General features: G+C 50.2%; 1 protein-coding gene across 1 annotated transcript in view; it reads left to right on the top strand.

Annotated features, from left to right (window-relative positions):
• Positions 1–25,702, top strand: part of LOC135051331 (transient receptor potential cation channel subfamily M member 2-like) — a 381,374-nt gene that overhangs the window by 90,433 nt on the left and 265,239 nt on the right. Inside the window, exon 8 of the mRNA XM_063957386.1 lies at positions 14,672–14,774. Within this exon, the coding sequence (XP_063813456.1) occupies positions 14,672–14,774 (103 nt within the window). The remainder of the gene's footprint in view (positions 1–14,671; positions 14,775–25,702) is intronic.

The following is a 25,702-nucleotide window of genomic DNA, read 5'->3' as shown; positions in this document are numbered from 1 at the left end:
GCTGTAAGTCATTTGATGAAGAGGAGAAGTAGCGAGATGAACAAGGTTGAGCCGTTTTAAATCACGTGGATTTCTGGAATGAAATTCCAGGAAATGTTTGGATACCCCATGTGTGTGGATACCTTTGATGATCAAGGGGGGAGGGGGGGCATAGTTATCCAAAACACTTCCCGAGGGGCTCAAGGAACACATTGAAATAGATCTTTGAAATTTTCCATTTCATATACACTTCAATTATATACCTCAACCTTGTTCTCCAGTGAGATGCAGGAGAGATTGCGCAGGAGCTGATGTGTCTGGCAGAGGTGCCGGGCTCCCAGCGGGGGGTCACACGGTCCTGGTCAATTGACGGGCAGTGTTGGTGCCCACAGCTCAGGCAGGGCTAATAGGAGGGGGGGGGGGGGCAGGGACACAGCCGCCTGGGTGCAGGGATACTGTCTCATGCAGGGGCTGCTGTGGGGTAGACAAGTGGGAAGAGTAGGAGTAGTCAAGGGAGTGCTGGAGTTAGAAGTGTGCCCGGTGTCGACCCTTTGGTGCTGGCATTGGCCATGGCGGCCGTGGCCTCTGCACTGTCCCCAATGGCGGTGGCTTAGGCTGAGAACGGGCCGCCAGTGCAGGGGGCTTAGTTTCCCGACCCAGCTCTTCAGGTGACGCTACCTCTCAGTTGCTTCAGGCCTGCCAGGACATTAGCTCAGCCGCATCTCGGATGGGTGCTAGTGCACCAGCACCAGGTCCGGTGGTTCAGGGGCTTCATATTGTGTCTGATGCTTTGTATTCTGCGAGGTACCGAGTGGAAAGTGTACGGTGAGGAGTTCAGGCATAAATAGGATTGTTTGAAAGTCATTGACTTTGGCTGTAAGGATGTTGAAGTCTGGTTGAACATTACAAGATCTACCCAGGGTAGTAAGGAGGCGCCAACGGCAGCCTCCGAAATGCAGCAGGCGCCTTCTGGCACTGCCCGTGCGTCATCTGAGAATTTTTCGATGTAGCCCGCAGCCAGGGCGGGCCGTGCAGTTTTTACAACAACAGCAAAGGGTAAATGATACGCATTTAACAACTCCTCCTGCTCCCTGGGGCAGCAGTGTCATTTTCAACACCTCTGCTTGCATCAGTGCCTAAGCCAACCAGCAGCATTGTCGCTAAGTAGGGCCCCTACCCCGGTACACTTGGCAGCTATGACCAAGTGGTTGGGTTGGTACCCAAACCGTGTTGAGGCTGAATTTTTGTTGTCTGGTTTTCATTTTTGGTTTTCATCTTCCAGTTGAAAAGGAGGTAGTGGTTCGTTCCCCCAAGAATTTGCAGTCTGCTCAGGATTTTCCTGATGTTCTTCTGGAAAAAGTCAATGGGGAGGTTAGGGCAGATGTTTGGCCCTTTTCCACATGCTCCATTGGAGAATTTGATCGTAACACCCATGGGGTTGTACCTAAGAAAATGATTCAGCACCTGTCTTATTCATCAGGGTCCTCGGTTAATGATGCAATATCCCCTGAACATTGTTCCGTGGGTATCAGTCGTTTGATGAGGCGCTGAACTTGGTGTGGGCTTCTGGCTCCAGGGCCCTCATGGCTAAGATAGATGTGGATTCTGCTCTTTGTTTGCTTCTTGTGCATCCGGACTCATTCCGTTTTTTGGGTTTTCTGGATTGGCAGGGACTATTTTGTTGATAAATGCTTGTCGATAGGATGCTCTGTATTATGCGCATTTTTTGAACTTCTCTACACTGGTGCGTTGAGTTTTCGTGCAGGGGTCATGGGATAGTTCACTATCTGGATGATTTCCTCTGCGTGGGCCCTGCTGGTTCCAGGCGTTGTAGTAGGCTTTTGGTTTCTTTGCGCGCCTTGTTCCGGCATTTTGGGATACCGGTGGCTGAGGACAAGACTGAGGGGCCTTGTGCGTGCCTATCTTTCTTAGGTATCGAAATCAATACGGTTGCAGGCGCTTGTGGGTTGCCACAGGACATGGTGGGTAAGCTTTGCAATGCAATTACTTTGTGATCTGGTAGGTCAAAGGTGACCCTTCGGTAGGTTATCTCTGCACTTCTTATGTTTGGCAGGTTATCGAGCCAGTTTGGAAGGTTTAGCCCAAAGTTCGCTTGCACCTGCCACCTTACAGGCATACCAATGGGCCTGGACGGAGTGGAAAGTATTTTCCCATGACCAAGGGCCTCGAGGTGAGACCGGTTGTCAGCTGTTGTTGTCATTTGTTTGGAAACTCTTTGTGGATGGTCGGTCGAGAGCTGCTGTCTCTCAATACTTTGCGAGGATCTAATTTTTCTCCAAATTGAGAGGTATTCCGGATTTCACTAAGAGTTTATTGTTGGCGAAGGCTGAGTTAATGGCTTCGGACAGGGCTCCGTCTTTGGTGGGTTGTAAAGGAGTACGGTGGATTATTGTTCATGGAATGTTGTGCCAGGATTTGAAGGCAAGCTGCTTGAGCAGGTGCAGCTGTTCGACATACTGAGAATATTAATTGTTCATCTTGGTGGTAATGATTTAGACCTTGTGCATGATTTAATGCCCATTATGGAGGCTTTGCCTTTTTGTACTGTGGTGTGGTCTGAGATCGTGCCATGATGGTTTTGGCGAGGCGTGGTAGATTGCAGGGCTTTGGATGAGGCTAGGAAGAAGCTGAATTCAGCTGTTTCTAAGGTGATGTTGTCCAATGGTGGTGCGGTGGTTCGGCATCCTAGAATTAGGTTCCGGTATTTTTATCTGTTTATTAGGGATGTGCTGCATTTCACTGAGGAAGGTTTGTCTATATTTATTGAGGATCTGTTTTCGGTGGTTGCTGGTTTGGTTTAGGGGTATGGTGGCGGTGCGTGGTTTCTGTTGTCAGAACCTCGCTTGTTGGCGGGAAAGAATGGATTATTACCTGTTTTTGATTAAGTTTGCTATTTGGTTTGGGTGCGCTCACTTTCGATGACTGTTATAATATCTGCTGGATCATCCTAATGGGGGCAGCCTCACCACCTGGACGGGTGGGTAGCCAAGTGATGGTTGAGTGGATATCTTTTTTGGTGTTTTTGGTGTTGTGCTACTTTGTTGGGATTGTACAGGACATTAGTATGCTTTGGAGTGGTCTGTTACTGTTGTTCTTTCTTGCCACCATACTCTTACACTAGGTGGTAATTCAGACATGATCATAGTCGTACAAAATTTTCCATGGCTATGATCAGTTACTCTGACATGTGGGGGGACGCCCAGCGCAGGGCTAGTCCACCCCGCATGTCAGGCCCGATACCCCCCCCCCCCCCCGCACATGTACCGCAGGAGAGAGTACTACGGCTGCATAAAAGTGAAGGACTAAGAACCGCACAAAGATAGATAAGTATAAGCCAGATTAATTATTGTATAAGTGAGATTGTTTGTCTTCTACTTTTTATTTTTGCTGCTTTTTCTGTGAGAGTAACAGGGAGTTAGACCTTACAAACAATATGGGAGGGGCTGTGATTGAGGACCTCACTCAGTGCATGTCGTGCAAGATGTATGCACACCTGGAGCTACCGGCCCAGTGTGATTACATCTGCACGAGGTGTGTGCGAACGGTTGCCCTGGAAGCCCAGGTAACTGATCTAGAGCAAACCGTTACGCGACTGAGGGAGATTCACAATCTCGAGCGTAGTTTAGACAGAACGGTGGAGGAGTTGCGGGAGGGGTCACTGGTAGAAGAGGATGATGATCAGGTGGGTCACAGTTAGAAGGAAGAAAAAGAGGGGGAGGCACGACATCTCCGAACTATCAAACCCGAACAAATTTGCCCGATTGGACGAGGAATCGGAGGATGATAGTGAAGAAATGACAGTGCCGGAGGAGACTGCTCCCTCTAGCATCCAGAGGTGCGGTCCCTCTGGCGCGGTTGGGATAAAAGATAGAGAGGTACCTAGTCAGATGGTGGTGGTAGGGGATTCTATCATCAGGAAGGCAGATAGGGCAATCTGCTACCGGGACCGTGATCGCCGTACAGTCTGTTGTCTCCCGGGTGCTCGGGTACGGCACATCGCGGACCGGGTAGATATATTGTTGGGTGGGGCTGGCAAAGACCCGGCGGTCTTGGTGCACGTTGGCACCAATGACAAAGTTAGCGGAAGGTGGGATGTCCTTAAGAAAGACTATAGGGACTTAGGAAAGAAACTGAAGGCAAGGACATCTAAGGTAATATTCTCGGAATTATTACCCGTGCCACGCGCTAGTCCAGGGAGGCAGAGGGAGATTAGGGAGGTAAATGTGTGGCTTAGGGATTGGTGCAGGAAAGAGGGGTTTGTGTTCCTGGAACACTGGGCGGACTTCTCAGTCAGGCGCCATCTCTTTTGTCGTGATGGATTGCACCTGACTGAGGAGGGGGCAGCGGTGCTGGGGGGAAGGATGGTTAGAAGGTTGGAGGAGATTTTAAACTAGGAGCCTGGGGGGAGGGTTTAGCTAGAAACTACGGGTCATGCAGTGAGAATAGTGGGGATGGCGTTAGTAAACGAAATGGGGGAGAAGTTGGGGGGAGGGTAAGAGCAGGCGGTAAGGTTACTAACATGGGTACTAAAAGGGATTTTACCAAAGCACTAACCAATGACGATTACAGGTCATCCTTGCCACATAAGGTGAAAGATGTCCCTAACGCAAGGGAAAATACTTATCTTAGTTGTATGTATGTAAACGCCAGAAGCATTACTGGTAAAAAGGGTGAACTAGAAATACTTGCAGCAAGCAAACAGTATGATATTATAGGCATTACTGAAACGTGGTGGGATGAATCTCATGATTGGACAGTCAATCTAGAGGGCTATATACTGTTTCGGAGAGACAGACTAAATAAAAAGGGTGGAGGGGTGTGTCTGTACGTAAAGCCGTTTTTAAAACCTAATATATGGGAAGATATTCAGGAGGGGACTGTAGACACTGTTGAGACATTATGGGTAGAAATTGCATGCGGGGAAAAAGGAATAAAAAAGTTAGTATTGGGTGTATGCTATAGGCCGCCTGGTATCAACGCACCTGATTAGGAATTGTTACTAAAGCAAATTGAAAGAGCAGCAGGAGTAGGAGACATAGTAGTGATGGGAGATTTTAACTATCCAGAGATAAACTGAAAAAACGATTCATGTGATACTGCTAGGGGCAATATGTTTTTAAACTATCTAAATGATAACTACTTAGTCCAACTAATTGAGGAACCAACTAGGTACAATGCAATCTTAGACCTGGTATTAACAAACAATCAGGATTTGGTATCAGGTATTATAGTAGGGGAACCCATAGGAAACAGCGACCACAATATGGTCACATTCAATATCAGTTTCTACAAACAGCCCTATACTGGCTCAACTAGGACTTTAAACTTTAGCAAAGCAAATTTTGAAAAGATGAGGGTATTTTTCAGGGATATTGAATGGGAAGGTTTGTTTTTAGGAAAAAATACTACGGAGAAATGGGAGGTACTAAAATTCCTGCTAGCTAAAAATACACTCAAATATATTCCTATGAGTAGCAAAAAAGGGAATAAAAATCATAAACCGATGTGGCTTAACAAAAAGATTAAGGAACTTATGGGCAAGAAAAGGCGAGCATTTAAAAAATACAAATCTGACGGGGAAGCAGAGTCATTTCAGCACTATAAGGAATGTAACAAAATATGCAAAAAGGAAATAAGAGCGGCTAAAGTAGAAACTGAAAAACTAGTAGCAAAGGAAAGCAAAGCGAATCCCAAAAAATTCTTTAAATACATTAATAGCAAGAGATTAAAGAAGGAGAGTATAGGCCCTTTAAAAGACAAGTTGGGAGTCTTAAGCAAAAATGATAATGACATAGCGGACACACTAAATGAGTTTTTTTCAACAGTATTCACTAGAGAGGACCCAATTCAGGGACTGACACACAATCTCAATAATGAGAATATCACACTGATAGGTACTTATTTAAGCGAGGAAGTAGTCTGTGACCGATTAAAACATTTAAAGATTAACAAATCACCAGGGCCCGATGGTATTCATCCAATGGTTCTAATGGAGCTTCACTCTGAACTGGCAAAACCGCTATCTTTGATCTTTGAGGATTCAGTTATATCAGGTATGGTTCCCAAAGACTGGCATATAGCAGAAGTAGTGCCTATATTCAAAAAGGGAAGTAAAGCTGAACCAGGTAATTATAGACCAGTTAGTCTTACATCTATAGTGGGGAAAGTATTGGAAGGTATTCTAAGAGATAGTATTCAGAAGTTCCTTAAAACCAATAAGGTAATTAAAAGGAATCAACATGGGTTTATGAAGGACAGATCCTGTCAAACCAACTTATTTGGCTTTTATGAAACAGTAAGCGCAAACCTAGATCAGGGTAAAGACGTGGATGTAATCTTTTTAGACTTTGCCAAAACGTTCGATACTGTACCACACATGAGACTTATCTACAAGCTACAAGAATCAGGGCTAGGAAGCACAATATGCACTTGGGTCAAAAACTGGTTAGATAATAGGAAGCAGTGCGTTGTGGTTAATTGATCTTTTTCAACTTGGACTGAAGTGCTAAGTGGTGTGCCGCAAGGCTCAGTATTAGGTCCGCTATTGTTCAATATTTTCATTAACGACCTAACAGAAGGTCTAGAGAGCATGGTGTCAATTTTTGCAGATGATACCAAATTGTGTAAGGCTATAAATACAGAGGAGGATGCCGAGTCTCTTCAGAATGACTTAGTTAAATTAGAAGCATGGGCAGCCAAATGGAGAATGCGCTTCAACACAGACAAGTGTAAGGTAATGCACTGTGGTAACAAGAACAAATATTACACCTACCTACTAAATGGGGTAAAATTAGGGGATTCTGTACTGGAAAAGGACTTAGGTGTCCTCATAGATAGCAAGCTAAGCAGTAGTACCCAAAGTAGGACTGCAGCAAAGAAGGCTAATAAGATATTAGCATGCATAAAACGGGGTATTGATGCTAGGGACGAGAGCATTATACTCCCGTTATATAAATCACTAGTGAGGCCACACCTTGAATACTGTGTACAATTCTGGGCACCGTACTACAAAAAGGATATCCTGGAGCTTGAAAAGGTACAGAGGAGGGCGACCAAACTAATTAAGGGCATGGAGACGATGGAATACAAGGAAAGGCTTGAAAGACTAGGCATGTTTATATTGGAAAAGCGGAGACTAAGAGGGGATATGATCAACATCTACAAATATATAAGGGGACAATACACAGAGCTTGCGCGGGACCTGTTTTTGGTTAGATCAACACAGAGGACTCGTGGACACTCGCTTAGGTTAGAGGAGAGGAGATTCCGCATAATACGGCGTAAGGCTTTTTCACGGTAAGGACAATACGTGTTTGGAATTCCCTGCCCGAGGGAGTTGTAATGGCGGAATCTGTCAACACCTTTAAGAATGGGTTAGATAAATTCCTAATGGATAAGAATATCCAGGGGTATGGTGCATAGTCATGCATTATAGTTACTATAAATAGGGATAAAATGCAACGGCTGACAGCAGCATCAGTCAGAAATTTTAGTCAAATCATCATGCATAGGAGACCACAAATAGGTTGAACTCGATGGACAATTGTCTTTTTTCAACCTCAGATACTATGTATGTTACTATGTTACTATGTACAAAAGCATTGCATGGCGGTGATGTTTTTGTACTTGACGAGTAGCTTCCTACCTGCCCAGCTCCTGCGCGCTGGCAGGGAGCTACCCGTCGCTGTCCGGGTCGCAGTGGCTGCATGTGACGTTGCACAGCCGCCATGGATCGCCCCCTGCACGGTCCTGCATTGCCCGGACCACGCCCCCAAAATGTGCCCTGTCAATCAAGCAGAGGCAATCGCTGGGCTGAGATTGCCATCGACGGCCTGGTATGCGCCGGCACACTGCGACGCCGGTGTATGCGCACTTCAGACCTGATCCGCTGCTGTGCAAAAATGCACAGTGGTGATCAGGTCTGAATTAGGCTCCATGTGCACTGCAGGGGGGGGGGTAACATGTGCAGAGAGAGTTAGATGTGGGTGAGGTGTGGCAGGTGGGGCATATGTAACATGTGCAGAGAGAGTTAGATGTGGGTGAGGTGTGGCAGGTGGGGCATATGTAACATGTGCAGAGAGAGTTAGATGTGGGTGAGGTGTGGCAGGTGGGGCATATGTAACACGTGCAGAGAGAGTTAGATGTGGGTGAGGTGTGGCAGGTGGGACAGATGTAACATGTGCAGAGAGAGTTAGATGTGGGTGAGGTGTGGCAGGTGGGGCATATGTAACATGTGCAGAGAGAGTTAGATTTGGGTGGGATGTGTTCAAACTGAAATCTAAATTGCAGTGTAAAAATAAAGCAGCCAGTATTTACCCTGCACAGAAACAATATAACCCACCCAAATCTAACTCTCTCTGCACATGTTACATCTGCCCCACCTTCAGTGCACATGGGGGTCATTCAGACCTGATCGCTCACTAGCGTTTTTTGCAGCGGGGGAAGAAGGCGAGCAATATCCTGGGCCCTGATAACAAGCAATACCCCTGACAATGAGAAGGTACTGGGGCATTACTGTGTGGGGCAACATAATATGGTGCTGGGAACACAGGAAATTTTTTTTAAATATATATTTTATTTTTCATTGTTTTTATTTCATTATTTAATTTATTTTGATTTATATATAGAATTTTTTTTTTGGGGGGCTGCATATTTTGCCAGTCCCGTGCCCCATAATTTCTGATGGCAGCCCTGGTCACACCTCGTATACCAGGACACCAAGCACTGGGGCATGTTCTCCACAGGGCAGTCCCTTGGGGCATTACACCCACTTGCTCATGATATGTGTCACGCACCTGTAGTGGTCCAAATATGAAAGCTGTGCCCAGGTGTGCGCCTGTCCTCATCACAATTATTACACAAATTCTCCGCCAGAGCATCTGCAGATGACGGTGAAAATCAGTGGAAATCCCGATAACTAATAAATGTGCCCCTGGGATGTGGTCAAGATGCCGGGTGTCAGGAACCCGCAAGCCAGAAAAACTGAATAAGCCAGGATACTGATGCCGGAATCCCGACCTCAAGTATAGCTGCAAGGTTACAGTACTGGGTGAGGGGGGGTTAGGTTTAGGCATCAGGTGGTGGGGTCAGGCTACGGGGAGGGTGGGTTAGGGTTTGGCACCCCCGTGGGAGGTCAGGGTCAGGCAGTGAGGGAGGGAGTGTTAGGGTCAGGCAGCGAGGATGGAGGGTTAGGTTTAGGCACGTCTGGGGGAGGGTTAGGTTTAGGCTGCGGGTAGAGAGGGTTAGGGTTAGGTTGCGCGTAGGAAGGGTTAGGGTTAGGCACTTCTGGGGGAGGGTTAGGGTTAGGCTGCAGGTAGGGAGGGTTAGGGTTAGGTTGCGGGTAGGGAGGGTTAGGGTTAGGTTGCAGGTAGGGAGGGTTAAGGTTAGGCACTTCTGGGGGAGGGTTAGGGTTAGGTTGCGGGTAGGGAGGGTGAGGGTTAGGTTGCGGGTAGGGAGGGTGAGGGTTAGGTTGCGGGGAGGCAGGGTTAGGGTTAGGTTGCGGGTAAGGAGGGTTAGGCACTTCTGGGGGAGGGTTAGGGTTAGGTTGCGGGTGGGAGGGTGAGGGTTAGGTTGCGGGTGGGGAGGGTGAGGGTTAGGTTGCGGGTAGGGAGGGTGAGGGTTAGGTTGCGGGTAGGGAGGGTTAGGGTTAGGCACTTCTGGGGGAGGGTTAGGGTGCGGGTAGGGAGGGTGAGGGTTAGGTTGCGGGAAGGGAGGGTTAGGGTTAGGTTGCGGGTAGGGAGGGTTAGATTGCGGGTAGGGAGGGTTAGGGTTAGGTTGCGGGTAGGGAGGGTTAGGGTTAGGTTACAGGTAGGGAGGGTTAGGGTTAGGCACTTCTGGGGGAGGGTTAGGGTTAGGTTGCGGGTAGGGAGGGTGAGGGTTAGGTTGCGGGTAGGGAGGGTGAGGGTTAGGTTGCGGGGAGGGAGGGTTAGGGTTAGGTTGCGGGTAAGGAGGGTTAGGGTTAGGCACTTCTGGGGGAGGGTTAGGGTTAGGTTGCGGGTGGGGAGGGTGAGGGTTAGGTTGCGGGTGGGGAGGGTGAGGGTTAGGTTGCGGGTAGGGAGGGTGAGGGTTAGGTTGCGGGTAGGGAGGGTTAGGCACTTCTGGGGGAGGGTTAGGTTGCGGGTAGGGAGGGTGAGGGTTAGGTTGCGGGTAGGGAGGGTTAGATTGCGGGTAGGGAGGGTGAGGGTTAGGTTGCGGGTAGGGAGGGTTAGGGTTAGGTTGCGGGTAGGGAGGGTTAGGGTTAGGTTGCAGGTATGGAGGGTTAGGGTTAGTCACTTCTGGGGGAGGGTTAGGTTGTGAGTAGGGAAGGTGAGGGTTAGGTTGCGGGTAGGGAGGGTGAGGGTTAGGTTGCGGGTGGGAGGGTTAGGGTTAGGTTGCGGGTAGGGAGGGTGAGGGTTAGGTTGCGGGTAGGGAGGGTGAGGGTTAGGTTGCGGGTAGGGAGGGTTAGGGTTAGGCACTTCAGGGGGAGGGTTAGGGTTAGGTTGCGGGTGGGGAGGGTGAGGGTTAGGTTGCGGGTAGGGAGGGTGAGGGTTAGGTTGCGGGTAGGGAGGGTTAGGGTTAGGCACTTCTGGGGGAGGGTTAGGTTTAGGTTGCGGGTGGGGAGGGTGAGGGTTAGGTTGCGGGTAGGGAGGGTGAGGGTTAGGTTGCGGGTAGGGAGGGTTAGGGTTAGGCACTTCTGGGGGAGGGTTAGGTTGCGGGTAGGGAGGGTGAGGGTTAGGTTGCGGGTAGGGAGGGTTAGGGTTAGGCACTTCTGGGTTAGGGTTAGGTTGCGGGTAGGGAGGGTGAGGGTTAGGTTGCGGGTAGGGAGGGTTAGGGTTAGGTTGCGGGTAGGGAGGGTTAGGTTGCGGGTAGGGAGGGTGAGGGTTAGGTTGCGGGTAGGGAGGGTTAGGGTTAGGCACTTCTGGGGGAGGGTCAGGGTTAGGTTGCGGGTGGGGAGGGTGAGGGTTAGGTTGCGGGGAGGGTTAGGGTTAGGCTGCGGGTAGGGAGGGTTAGGTTGCGGGTAGGGGGGGTAAGGGTTAGGCTTCGGGTAGGGAGGGTTAGGGTTAGGTTGCAGGTAGGGAGGGTTAGGCTTAGGTTGCGGGTAGGGAGCGTTAGGGTTAGGTTGCGGGTAGGGAGGGTTAGGGTTAAGCACTTTTGGGGGATGGTTAGGGTTAGGTTGCGGGTAGGGAGGGTGAGGGTTAGGTTGCGGGTAGGGAGGGTTAGGGTTATGTTGCAGGTAGGGAGGGTTAGGGTTAGGCACTTCTGGGGGATGGTTAGGGTTAGGTTGCGGGTAGGGAGGGTTAGGGTTAGGTTTCGGGTTAGGGTTAGGCACTTCTGGGGGATAGTTAGGGCTAGGTTGCGGGTAGGGAGGGTTAGGGTTAGGTTGCAGGTAGGGAGGGTTAGGGTTAGGTTGCGGGTTAGGGTTAGGCACTTCTGGGGGAGGGTTAGGGTTAGGTTGCAGGTAGGGAGGGTGAGGGTTAGGTTGCGGGTAGGGATGGTTAGGGTTAGGTTGCGGGTAGAGAGGGTTAGGTTGCGGGTAGGGAGGGTGAGGGTTAGGTTGCGGGTAGGGAGGGTTAGGGTTAGGTTGCAGGTAGGTAGGGTTAGGGTTAGGCACTTCTGGGGGAGGGTTAGGTTGCGGGTAGGGAGGGTGAGGGTTAGGTTGCGGGTAGGGAGGGTGAGGGTTAGGTTTGCGGTAGGGAGGGTTAGGGTTAGGTTGCGGGTAGGGAGGGTTAGGGTTAGGCACTTCTGGGGGAGGGTTAGGGTTAGGTTGCGGGTGGGGAGGGTGAGGGTTAGGTTGCGGGTAGGGAGGGTGAGGGTTAGGTTGCGGGTAGGGAGGGTTAGGGTTAGGCACTTCTGGGGGAGGGTTAGGTTGCGGGTAGGGAGGGTGAGGGTTAGGTTGCGGGTAGGGAGGGTTAGGGTTAGGCACTTCTGGGTTAGGGTTAGGTTGCGGGTAGGGAGGGTGAGGGTTAGGTTGCGGGTAGGGAGGGTTAGGGTTAGGTTGCGGGTAGGGAGGGTTAGGTTGCGGGTAGGGAGGGTGAGGGTTAGGTTGCGGGTAGGGAGGGTTAGGGTTAGGCACTTCTGGGGGAGGGTTAGGGTTAGGTTTGCATGTGGGGAGGGTGAGGGTTAGGTTGCGGGGAGGGTTAGGGTTAGGCTGCGGGTAGGGAGGGTTAGGTTGCGGGTAGGGAGGGTTAGGGTTAGGTTGCGGGTAGGGAGGGTTAGGGTTAGGTTGCGGGTAGGGAGGGTTAGGGTTAGGTTGCAGGTAAGGAGGGTTAGGGTTAGGTTGCGGGTAGGGAGGGTTAGGGTTAAGCACTTCTGGGGGATGGTTAGGGTTAGGTTGCGGGTAGGGAGGGTGAGGGTTAGGTTGCGGGTAGGGAGGGTTAGAGTTAGGTTGCGGGTAGGGAGGGTTAGGGTTAGGTTGCGGGTAGGGAGGGTTAGGGTTAGGCACTTCTGGGGGATGGTTAGGGTTAGGTTGCGGGTAGGGAGGGTTAGGGTTAGGTTTCAGGTAGGGAGGGTTAGGGTTAAGCACTTCTGGGGGATAGTTAGGGTTAGGTTGCGGATAGGGAGGGTTAGGGTTAGGTTGCAGGTAGGGAGGGTTAGGGTTAGGTTGCAGGTAGGGAGGGTTAGGGTTAGGTTGCGGGTAGGGAGGGTGAGGGTTAGGTTGCGGGTAGGGAGGGTTAGGGTTAGGCACTTCTGGGGGAGGGTTAGGGTTAGGTTGCGGGTGGGGAGGGTGAGGGTTAGGTTGCGGGTAGGGAGGGTTAGGATAGGCTGCGGGTAGGGAGGGTTAGGTTGCTGGTAGGGAGGGTTAGGGTTAGGTTGCGGGTAGGGAGGGTTAGGTTGCAGGTAGGGAGGGTTAGAGTTAGGTTGCAGGTAGGGAGGGTTAGGGTTAGGTTGCGGGTAGGGAGGGTTAGGGTTAGGTTGCGGGTAGGGAGGGTTAGGGTTAGGTAGCGGGTACTGAGGGTTAGGGTTAAGCACTTCTGTAGGATGGTTAGGGTTAGGTTGCGGGTAGGGAGGGTTAGGATAGGCTGCGGGTAGGGAGGGTTAGGTTGCTGGTAGGGAGGGTTAGGGTTAGGTTGCGGGTAGGGAGGGTTAGGTTGCAGGTAGGGAGGGTTAGAGTTAGGTTGCGGGTAGGGAGGGTTAGGGTTAGGTTGCGGGTAGGGAGGGTTAGGGTTAGGTTGCGGGTAGGGAGGGTTAGGGGTAGGTTGCGGGTAGGGAGGGTTAGGATAGGCTGCGGGTAGGGAGGGTTAGGTTGCTGGTAGGGAGGGTTAGAGTTAGGTTGCGGGTAGGGAAGGTTAGAGTTAGGTTGCGGGTAGGGAGGGTTAGGGTTAGGTTGCGGGTAGGGAGGGTTAGGTTGCGGGTAGGGAGGGTTAGGGTTAGGTTGCGGGTAGGGAGGGTTAGGGTTAGGTTGCGGGGGGTAGGGAGGGTTAGGGTTAGGCTGCGGGTAGGGAGGGTTAGGTTGCAGGTAGGGTTGGTTAGAGTTAGGTTGCGGGTAGGGAGGGTTAGGGTAAGGTTGCGGGTAGGGAGGGTTAGGGTTAGGTTGCGGGTAGGGAGGGTTAGGGTTAGGTTGCGGGTAGGGAGGGTTAGGGTTAGGCTGCGGGTAGGGAGGGTTAGGTTGCAGGTAGGGAGGGTTAGAGTTAGGTTGCGGGTAGGGAGGGTTAGGGTAAGGTTGCGGGTAGGGAGGGTTAGGGTTAGGCACTTCTGGGGGAGGGTTAGGGTTAGGTTGCGGGTAGGGATGGTTAGGGTTAGGTTGCTCGTAGGGAGGGTTAGGGTTAGGCACTTCTGGGGGAGGGTTAGGGTTAGGTTGTGGGTAGGGAGGTTGCGGGTAGGGAGGGTTAGGGTTAGGTTGTGGGTAGGGAGGGTTAGGTTGCGGGTAGGGAGGGTGAGGGTTAGGTTGCGGGTAGGGAGGGTTAGGGGGTGGGGAGAGGCTAGAACACCCTTTACTAACCCCTGTCTGTGTTTTTAACTTCAGTAACCCAGGGTCAGTATTTTGAGCGACGGGATCCCATACGCCGGAATAACACACTGAATCCGTGCCCCTTAGTCAGATAGTGATGCAGCACATGCAGGACACACATGGGCCTCAGATGTGTAGGGGAAGTTGTGGGAGGATAAGTTAGGGAAGGTTGCAGTACCGCTGACAGCTGTCAGTCTGCTTTGTACCCGTATCAGGTATTCTGGTCACCATGCTGCCGGTACCCTACAGACCTCAGGTGTAATAGAGTGCTGGTGTGTGTCCAGTGCTGCGGAAATGGTGACACCGCTATGGGGTACATGCAGCGCCTCTGAGTGTACAGCTGTGTGGGCTGCTCTAATGATAGAGACCTGCAGACATTTCCCTGTAGAACAGTCCTGGAGGGGTGGGTGGCCGCGGGACTGCCATAGACATGTGACCACTCTTTATTCTTGCCTATTGGCTGATTCACAATCCATGTATTTTGATTGGTCTGATTTCACAGGGGAAGAAAATGCTTTATTCTAAATTGCAAATGAATTTACACTGGTTCTGTAGACATCTGCCCATCTCTTACTGTCATCCTGCATTTTCCACCATCCCGGTGATAGTGGAGGGCCCTGCCCTGTTACTCCGCTAGTAGGAAGTGACATCCCAATATGTCTGTGCGGAGAGAGGGCTCTGTGACATGTCACGACTTATACTATTATACTGTATTCCTTACACCTATGTCCTCTCATCCCACAGATAAGGGATATTGTCTGCATGGGATCTCTGCTGACCATCCTCCGGGAGGAGAAAGACGGAGGCCAAGGAATGGACATGGCCATTCTCCAAGCAGTCCTGAAAGGTCAGAGGGTGGGGCGGGCTTACTGGAGAACTACCATACATAGAGGTCTCCATATAGTGATCTTAGAGCTTCTTATAGAGAAAGGTGTCTCATCCTTACTGGGCCTCACAGTTGGACTGGCGCTCAGGTGTGCAGGGAAATCCCTGGTGGGCCATGCTCAGAGCGTAATGCAGATGTGGTTGGAGGTGCAGCGCATGCCGCAAAGCACTGATGTATGGTATTTTGTGCATGCACCGGACCGCACATGTGCAGTATGGCTCTGAGATGTTGGACGCAGATCGGTAGCCGACTGTTGGTGATTTGCATGTCACTAACATTCCAGGGAAGTGACGATTCCAGGATCTCAATCATACTACAGAGATTTCCAGGCCACTTTGTTGGATCTGTAGCAGATGGCTTGTGTGACCCCATACGTCACACAGCCGGCCGATGGTGTCATATATGATCCAATGCTGCATCCTAGCACACAGCTCACATCAGTAATGCATGAAGGAGCGTGACGCCCCCACTGCATGGTATAGGCTGGTGAATGACAGTAATGTATACAGGAGCGTGATGCCCCCACTGCATGGTATAGGCTGGTGAATGACAGTAATGTATACAGGAGCGTGACGCCCCCACTGCAAGGTATAGGCTGGTGAATGACAGTAATGTATACAGGAGCGTGACACTCCCACTGCATGGTATAGGCTGGTGAATGACAATAATGTATGCAGGAGCGTGACGCCCCCACTGCATGGTATAGGCTGGTGAATGACAGTAATGTATACAGGAGAGTGACGCCCCCACTGCATGGTATAGGCTGGTGAATGACAGTAATGTATGCAGGAGCGTGACGCCCCCACTGCATGGTATAGGCTGGTGAATGACAGTAATGTATGCAGGAGCGTGACGCCCCCACTGCATGATATAGGCTGGTGAATGACAGTAATGTATACAGGAGCGTGACGCCCCCACTGCATGGTATAGGCTGGTGAATGACAGTAATGTATGCAGGAGCGTGATGCCCCCACTGCACGGTATAGGCTGGTGAATGACAGTAATGTATGCAGGAGCGTGACGCCCCCACTGCATGGTATAGGCTGGTGAATGACAGTAATGTATGCAGGAGCGTGACGTCCCCACTGCATGGTATAGGCTGGTGAATGACAGTAATGTATACAGGAGCGTGACGCCCCCACTGCATGGTATAGGCTGGTGAATGACAGTAATGTATACAGGAGCGTGACGCCCCCACTGCATGGTATAGGCTGGTGAATGACAGTAATGTATGCAGGAGCGTGATGCCCCCACTGCACGGTATAGGCTGGTGAATGACAGTAATGTATGCAGGAGCGTGACGCCCCCACTGCATGGTATAGGCTGGTGAATGACAGTAATGTATGCAGGAGCGTGACGTCCCCACTGCATGGTATAGGCTGGTGAATGACAGTAATGTATACAGGAGCGTGACGCCCCCACTGCATGGTATAGGCTGGTGAATGACAGTAATGTATACAGGAGCGTGATGCCCCCACTGCATGGTATAGGCTGGTGAATGACAGTAATGTATGCAGGAGCGTGACGCCCCCACTGCATGGTATAGGCTGGTGAATGACAGTAATGTATGCAGGAGCGTGACGCCCCCACTGCATGGTATAGACTGGTGAATGACAGTAATGTATGCAGGAGCGTGACGCCCCCACTGCATGGTATAGGCTGGTGAATGACAGTAATGTATACAGGAGCGTGATGCCCCCACTGCATGGTATAGGCTGGTGAATGACAGTAATGTATACAGGAGCGTGACGCCCCCACTGCATGGTATAGGCTGGTGAATGACAGTAATGTATGCAGGAGCGTGATGCCCCCACTGCATGGTATAGGCTGGTGAATGACAGTAATGTATGCAGGAGCGTGACACTCCTACTGCATGGTATAGGCTGGTGAATGACAGTAATGTATGCAGGAGCGTGACGCCCCCACTGCATGGTATAGGCTGGTGAATGACAGTAATGTATGAAGGAGAGTGACGCCCCCACTGAATGGTATAGGCTGGTGAATGACAGTAATGTATGAAGGAGAGTGACGCCCCCACTGCATGGTATAGGCTGGTGAATGACAGTAATGTATACAGGAGCGTGACGCCCCCACTGCATGGTATAGGCTGGTGAATGACAGTAATGTATACAGGAGCGTGATGCCCCCACTGCATGGTATAGGCTGGTGAATGACAGTAATGTATACAGGAGCGTGACACCCCCACTGCATGGTATAGGCTGGTGAATGACAGTAATGTATGCAGGAGCGTGATGCCCCCACTGCATGGTATAGGCTGGTGAATGACAGTAATGTATACAGGAGCGTGACACCCCCACTGCATGGTATAGGCTGGTGAATGACAGTAATGTATGCAGGAGCGTGACGCCCCCACTGCATGGTATAGGCTGGTGAATGACAGTAATGTATACAGGAGTGTGACGCCCCCACTGCATGGTATAGGCTGGTGAATGACAGTAATGTATACAGGAGTGTGACGCCCCCACTGCATGGTATAGGCTGGTGAATGACAGTAATGTATGCAGGAGCGTGATGCCCCCACTGCATGGTATAGGCTGGTGAATGACAGTAATGTATGCAGGAGCGTGACGCCCCCACTGCATGGTATAGGCTGGTGAATGACAGTAATGTATACAGGAGCGTGATGCCCCCACTGTATGGTATAGGCTGGTGAATGACAGTAATGTATACAGGAGCGTGATGCCCCCACTGCATGGTATAGGCTGGTGAATGACAGTAATGTATGCAGGAGCGTGATGCCCCCACTGCATGGTATAGGCTGGTGAATGACAGTAATGTATGCAGGAGCGTGATGCCCCCACTGCATGGTATAGGCTGGTGAATGACAGTAATGTATGCAGGAGCGTGACGCCCCCACTGCATGGTATAGGCTGGTGAATGACAGTAATGTATACAGGAGCGTAATGCCCCCACTGCATGGTATAGGCTGGTGAATGACAGTAATGTATGCAGGAGCGTGATGCCCCCACTGCATGGTATAGGCTGGTGAATGACAGTAATGTATGCAGGAGCGTGACGCCCCCACTGCATGGTATAGGCTGGTGAATGACAGTAATGTATACAGGAGCGTAATGCCCCCACTGCATGGTATAGGTTGGTGAATGACAGTAATGTATACAGGAGCGTGACGCCCCCACTGCATGGTATAGGCTGGTGAATGACAGTAATGTATGAAGGAGAGTGACGCCCCCACTGCATGGTATAGGCTGGTGAATGACAGTAATGTATACAGGAGCGTGACGCCCCCACTGCATGGTATAGGCTGGTGAATGACAGTAATGTATGCAGGAGCGTGATGCCCCCACTGCATGGTATAGGCTGGTGAATGACAGTAATGTATACAGGAGCGTGATGCCCCCACTGCATGGTATAGGCTGGTGAATGACAGTAATGTATGAAGGAGAGTGACGCCCCCACTGCATGGTATAGGCTGGAGAATGACAGTAATGTATACAGGAGCGTGACGCCCCCCACTGCATGGTATAGGCTGGTGAATGACAGTAATGTATGCAGGAGCGTGATGCCCCCACTGCATGGTATAGGCTGGTGAATGACAGTAATGTATACAGGAGCGTGACGCCCCCACTGCATGGTATAGGCTGGTGAATGACAGTAATGTATACAGGAGCGTGACGCCCCCACTGCATGGTATAGGCTGGTGAATGACAGTAATGTATACAGGAGCGTGATGCCCCCACTGTATGGTATAGGCTGTTGAATGACAGTAATGTATACAGGAGCGTGATGCCCCCACTGTATGGTATAGGCTGGTGAATGACAGTAATGTATGCAGGAGCGTGATGCTCCCACTGCATGGTATAGGCTGGTGAATGACAGTAATGTATACAGGAGCGTGATGCCCCCACTGCATGGTATAGGCTGGTGAATGACTGTAATGTATGCAGAAGCGTGACGCCCCCACTGCATGATATAGGCTGGTGAATGACAGTAATGTATACAGGTGGGTGACGCCCCCACTGCATGGTATAGGCTGGTGAATGACAGTAATGTATGCAGGAGAGTGATGCCCCCACTGCATGGTATAGGCTGGTGAATGACAGTAATGCATGCAGGAGCGTGACACCCCCACTGCATGGTATATGCTGCTGAATGACAGTAATGCATGCAGGAGCGTGACGCTCCCACTGCATGGTATACGCTGGTGAATGACAGTAATGTATGCAGGAGCATGATGCCCCCACTGCATGGTATAGGCTGGTGAATGACAGTAATGTATGCAGGAGCGTGACGCTCCCACTGCATGGTATAGGCAGGTGAACGACAGTAATGTATGCAGGAGCGTGACGCCCCCACTGCATGGTATAGGCTGGTGAATGACAGTAATGTCTGCTGGAGCGTGATGCTCCAACTGCATGGTATAGGCTGGTGAATGAAAGTAATGTATACAGGAGCGTGACACCCCCACTGCATGGTATATGCTGGTGAATGACAGTAATGTATGCAGGAGCGTGATGCTCCCACTGCATGGTATAGGCTGGGGAATGACAGTAATGTATGCAGGAGCGTGATGCTCCCACTGCATGATATAGGCTGGTGAATGACAGTAATGTATACAGGAGCGTGATGCCCCCACTGCTGTTAGGCGCCGGGGTCCGCGATGTCCTCGCGGCCCGGCGCCTAGCAACTAGGGACGCCGAGCGTGCTAGCCGCCGGCTCCCTAGCAACGCAGGGACGCCGAGCGTGCTTAGCCGCCTGGACCCTAGCAACGGGGAGGCCACGGGCGGACCGCGTTCCCCGTTGCAGGGTCAATCAAATCAACTACACACACTTGTTTCTGCTCGTGCAGCCTGGCAGCTGCACGGCATGCTTGCTAATCTGGCTCTGAAACATCTGATTGGAGGACTCCTTGTTAAATACTTTCTCAGTGCTTCACACAGACGCCGGTAATAGCTTCCTGCATGCTGCTTAGGTTTGCTGAACGTCTGTTCCAGTCTTGCTGTGTCCGGTCATTCCTGTCCTCAGAGTTCCTGAAGCTTGGAGTTGTCATCTCTTCCCAAGAAATCTCCTGATCCCCTATTGTCCGCCACGGTCGCCAGAGAATCTCGTGTGGTGTTCGTGAGTTGCGGCTCTGCCGTGTGCTGCGGCTCAGCCCGCTTTATTTTTGTATTCTGTTTCGGAGCATTTGCGGAGGGTTCCGCTTCCACAAGTCCTCTCCGGAACTCGGCGGTGCCGGGTAGGAGAGTGGACAAGTGGGTATTTTGGTTGTCCTTTTCCCTGGCGGTTTTTCCGCACATATTCTAGTTTTAAGTTAGTTTGTAGCCCCTGGCTTTGTTGCTGAGTTAGAGGGCCCCTTGTTATCACCCTGTCTCGGATTTCCCTTTGTCTCCCATTAAGACCTGAGGGGGCATCGGAGTTGGGCAGACGTAATCCGCCCTTCAAACGCGGCTGCCATGGGCTCAAGCAACCATAGTCTCGCAGGGGATTTCTGACAGCACGGGCGAGACAACGGAGTTAGGGCGCAAGGGGCTATTTTCCATTCCCGCTCCCTTTCCCAGCATTACGTTCCAGTACTCAGGTCCTTGTTATAAGATCTCCTCAGACCAGAGTGCTGGAATCATAACATTATTACCGGCCATACCAAAACTTAAAATTAAACGGGGTTTAATTTTTTCTCATTCTGTTTTTGTGAGAGTTTATCGGCCTCATGAATCCGTCAGATTTAGGGCCGAATCCCGGTCAGCTCTTAGTCAGCCAGATTCAAGAACTTACTCAGATGGTTCAGGATCTTTCTCTTCGGGTGAGATCGCAGGAAGATCTTTTGCGAGCCTCCCCGAAGGTAGTCCCTGAACCAAAGATGCATTTGCCCGACCGTTTTTCCGGTGATAGAAAATAATTTTTTAATTTTAAAGAATCCTGTAAACTTTATTTTCGTTTAAGACCTACATCCTCTGGTAATGAATCTCAGCGGGTTGGGATTATTATTTATTTACTTCAGGGGGATCCTCAGACCTGGGCATTTGGTTTAAGAGCAGAGGATCCTGCATTGTTATCTGTAGACGCCTTTTTTAAGTCTTTAGGGCTCTTGTATGATGACCCAGATAGAGAGGCGTCCGCTGAGAGTCAGCTGCGCGCTCTCAAACAAGGTAGAAATCCTGTGGAGGTTTATTGTACCGAGTTTCGCCGTTGGTCGAACGACTGTGGCTGGAATGACCCGGCCCTGTGCAGTCAGTTTCGCCTCGGTTTATGTGAATTTATTAAAGACAGTCTCCTCCAGTACCCCGCTCCTGAGACTCTCGATAAACTCATGGAGCTTGCTATAAAGATTGATCGTTGCCTCCGAGAGCGGAGGGCTGAAAGAGGAACATCTGTAAGGTCTAGTCCTTGTGTATATTCCTTTCCAGAGGACGTTGAGGAGCCCATGCAGATGGGTCTCTCCCGGCTGTCTCCCGAGGAAAAAACCAGAAGACAAAATTCCGGTCTTTGTTTATACTGTGGTAGTAAGGGACATTTTGCTCGTAATTGCCCGAACAAGTCGGGAAACGCTTTGACCAAGTGAATTGTGAGGGGGTTCACTTAGGTCTGCAGCTTATCTCCTCGAACAACTCTCTTTTAGTCCCTGTTAAGGTTTCCTTTGGCAGCCTCAGTTCTTTGGTGTCGGCTTTTGTCGACAGTGGAGCTGCAGGAAACTTTATGGATTTAACTTGGGCTAAGGCCTTAGGCATTCCGCAGTTACCATTAGATAGATGTATCACCATGCACGGCTTAGATGGGGGTCCGCTTTCTAATGGGATAATTACTCACCGTACACCTCCAGTAGTACTTACCGTAGGAGCCTTACATTCCGAAAATATTGAATTTTACCTTACACATTCCCCAGCAGTTCCTGTTGTTCTGGGTCACACTTGGCTGGTTTTTCATAATCCCACCATTGATTGGCGGTCCGGGGAGATTTCCCATTGGGGTACATTTTGTGCTAAGGAATGTATTTCGTATCCAGTCAGAGTTGCAGCAATCATTCCAGAGCTCATTCCTGTGGAATACCAAGAGTTTGCCGATGTCTTCTCTAAAGGCAATGCGGACATTCTGCCTCCCCATCGGCCTTATGATTGTGCAATTGAGCTAGTTCCAGGTGCCACTTTGCCTAAGGGGAGATTATATGCCTTGTCCGGGCCAGAAACTACGGCCATGAATAATTATATTCAGGAAAGCCTAAAGAAGGGATTTATTAGACCATCAAAATCTCCTTTGAGTGCAGGTTTTTTCTTTGTGGAGAAAAAAGATGGCTCGCTTAGACCATGCATTGATTTTAGGGCCCTGAATAAGATCTCCGTTAAAAACACCTATCCTTTGCCGTTGATTTCTGTACTTTTTGATCAGTTACGTTCTGCTGTGATTTTTTCTAAAATTGACCTTAGAGGAGCTTACAACCTCATCCGAATTAAATCTGGGGATGAGTGGAAGACGGCTTTCAGCACTCAGTCGGGTCACTACGAATACCTGGTGATGCGGTTCGGCCTGTCTAATGCTCCGGCAGTTTTTCAAGACCTCATCAACGATGTTCTCCGTGACTTCCTAGGGAAATTCGTGGTCGTTTATTTAGACGACATCTTGATTTATTCTGAATCGATGGAACAACGTGTTACCCAGGTGCGTCTGGTTCTTCAAAAGTTACGTGAGAATCATTTATATGCCAAGCTGGAAAAGTGTGATTTTCACGTCACGGAAGTATCTTTTTTAGGGTACATAATTTCTCCTCAGGGATTTTCCATGGAACCAAAGAAGCTCCAGGCCATCCTTAATTGGGCGCAACCCACTAATTTAAAAGCAATTAAGCACTTTTTAGGGTTTGCAAATTATTATAGGAGGTTCATTCATTCTTTTTCTGGCCTGGTTGCTCCCATAGTAGCTCTGACAAAAAAAGGAGCGGATCCTACCAACTGGTCGCATGAAGCTGTATTGTCCTTCCAGGCCTTGAAGCAAGCCTTTGTCTCGGCTCCAGTCCTTAGACATCCTAATCCGGAATTGCCCTTTGTTGTGGAGGTTGATGCCTCAGAAGTTGGAGTGGGGGCTGTCCTTTCTCAAGAGGATCCGGAGTCTCTGGAGTTACATCCTTGTGCCTTTATGTCCAGGAAATTCTCCTCCGCTGAATCCAACTATGACGTTGGTAATCGGGAGTTACTGGCGGTGAAATGGGCTTTCGAGGAGTGGAGGCATTGGCTGGAGGGAGCTAAACATACTATTTCGGTTTTGACTGACCATAAGAACCTGCAATATATTGAATCAGCTAAACGGCTTAATGCTCGGCAGGCACGTTGGGCATTATTTTTTACTCGTTTCAGGTTTATAATCACTTTCAGGCCTGGTTCCAAGAATACAAAAGCTGATGCCCTGTCACGTAGCTTTCTTCCGGTTCACAATAGCAATACTGTTGTCACCCCCATACTTCCGTCTTCAGTCATCCGGGGAGGCCTCACACAGGATTTATTTACCCAGTTAAACCAGCTTCAACACCAAGCTCCTAGACTTACTCCCGCTGGTCGTCTTTATGTCCCTGAATTTTTGAGAGCCACTGTTTTAACTGAATTTCATGACAACAAAGTCTCAGGGCATCCGGGAATCACTAAGACATTGGAGTTAGTCTCTCACTCAGTGTGGTGGCCTAGTCTTTCTAAAGACGTTAAGGAATTCGTTCATTCATGCCAGGTTTGTGCACAGCATAAGGTTCCTCGTTCGTTGCCTATCGGGCAACTCATGCCTTTAGCTGTTCCTCTCAGGCCATGGTCTCATATTTCCATGGATTTTGTGGTTGACCTTCCACTTTCAGCCGGATTCCGAGTCATTTGGGTGGTAGTGGACCGTTTTAGTAAAATGGCTCATTTTATTGCTCTTCCCCGATTGCCTTCTGCTCAAGGGTTGGCAGTTTTGTTCCTCCGCCATGTGTTCAGGCTTCATGGGTTGCCCACTGATATTGTTTCTGATCGGGGTCCACAATTCATCGCACATTTCTGGAAATGTTTTTGTACCTCATTGAAGATGAAACTGTCTTTAACATCTGGTTACCACCCACAGTCTAACGGGCAAACCGAACGAGTCAACCAGTCATTAAAACAATATTTGCGTTTGTATTCAGCCAAACTCCAGAATGATTGGTCCGAGTTTCTCCCTTTGGCTGAATTTGCTTACAATAACTCTTGTAATTCCTCCACCAAAGAGTCTCCATTCTTTTCAGTTTTTGGTTTTCACCCCAGAGCCAATTCTTTTTTTTATCATTCTCCAGTCTCCTCGCTAACCTTGACCTCCCATCTCAGAGCAATTTGGAAAAAAGTGCACCTTGCTCTCAGAAAAGCGGCCTTCCGAGAGAATAAATTTTCTGACAGGCTCCGACGTCCTTGCACTTTTAAGGTGGGAGATAAGGTGTGGTTGTCGGCTCGCAACATCAGGCTTCGACAATCCTCGGCTAGATTGGGACCCAAATTTATTGGACCGTTTCTTATTATTAAGAAGGTCAACCCAGTTGCCTTTCGGCTACGTTTACCAAGATCTCTCAAGATTGGAAATACTTTTCACTGTTCCCTGTTGAACAATACGTTTCTTCCAGTAAATTTCCTCGGAGGATCTCTCAGGGTAGATCTCCAGTGGATGTACAGGGACAACAGGAGTTCTTGGTAGAGAAAGTTCTTGATTCCAAATTGTCCCGGGGTCGGCTTTATTTTTTAGTTCACTGGAAAGGCTATGGTCCGGAGGAAAGGTCTTGGGTCCTGGATAAGGATCTTCATGCCCCTAGGCTCAATAGGGCATTTTTTCGAGAATTTCCTCAGAAACCTGGCTTTAGGGGTTCCTTGACCCCTCCTCAAGGGGGGGTACTGTTAGGAGCCGGGGTCCGCGTTGTCCTCGCGGCCCGGCGCCTAGCAACTAGGGACGCCGATCGTGCTAGCCGCCGGGTCCCTAGCAACGCTGGGACGCCGTGCGCGAGTAGCCGCCAGCTCCCTAGCAACGCAGGGACGCCGGGCGTGCTTAGCCGCCTGGACCCTAGCAACGGGGACGCCACGGGCGGACCGCGTTCCCCGTTGCAGGGTCAATCAAATCAATTACACACACTTGTTTCTGCTCGTGCAGCCTGGCAGCTGCATGGCATGCTTGCTAATCTGGCTCTGAAACATCTGATTGGAGGACTCCTTGTTAAATACTTTCTCAGTGCTTCACACAGACGCCGGTAATAGCTTCCTGCATGCTGCTTAGGTTTGCTGAACGTCTGTTCCAGTCTTGCTGTGTCCGGTCATTCCTGTCCTCAGAGTTCCTGAAGCTTGGAGTTGTCATCTCTTCCCAATAAATCTCCTGATCCCCTATTGTCCGCCACGGTCGCCAGAGAATCTTGTGTGGTGTTCGTGAGTTGCGGCTCTGCCGTGTGCTGCGGCTCAGCCCGCTTTATTTTTGTATTCTGTTTCGGAGCATTTGCGGAGGGTTCCGCTTCCACATGTCCTCTCCGGAACTCGGCGGTGCCGGGTAGGAGAGTGGACAAGTGGGTATTTTGGTTGTCCTTTTCCCTGGCGGTTTTTCCGCACATATTCTAGTTTTAAGTTAGTTTGTAGCCCCTGGCTTTGTTGCTGAGTTAGAGGGCCCCTTGTTATCACCCTGTCTCGGATTTTCCTTTGTCTCCCATTAGGACCTGAGGGGGCATCGGAGTTGGGCAGACGTAATCCGCCCTTCAAACGCGGCTGCCATGGGCTCAAGCAACCATAGTCTCGCAAGGGATTTCTGACAGCACGGGCGAGACAACGAAGTTAGGGCGCAAGGGGCTATTTTCCATTCCCGCTCCCTTTCCCAGCATTATGTTCCAGTACTCAGGTCCTTGTTATAAGATCTCCTCAGACCAGAGTGCTGGAATCATAACAACTGCATGGTATAGG

The sequence above is a fragment of the Pseudophryne corroboree genome, chromosome 2 (genome assembly GCF_028390025.1).
Source record: "Pseudophryne corroboree isolate aPseCor3 chromosome 2, aPseCor3.hap2, whole genome shotgun sequence".
NCBI classification, from domain to species: domain Eukaryota; kingdom Metazoa; phylum Chordata; class Amphibia; order Anura; family Myobatrachidae; genus Pseudophryne; species Pseudophryne corroboree.
Note: the sequence above shows the minus strand (reverse complement) of the source record. Positions and strands in the feature narration are given on the sequence as shown.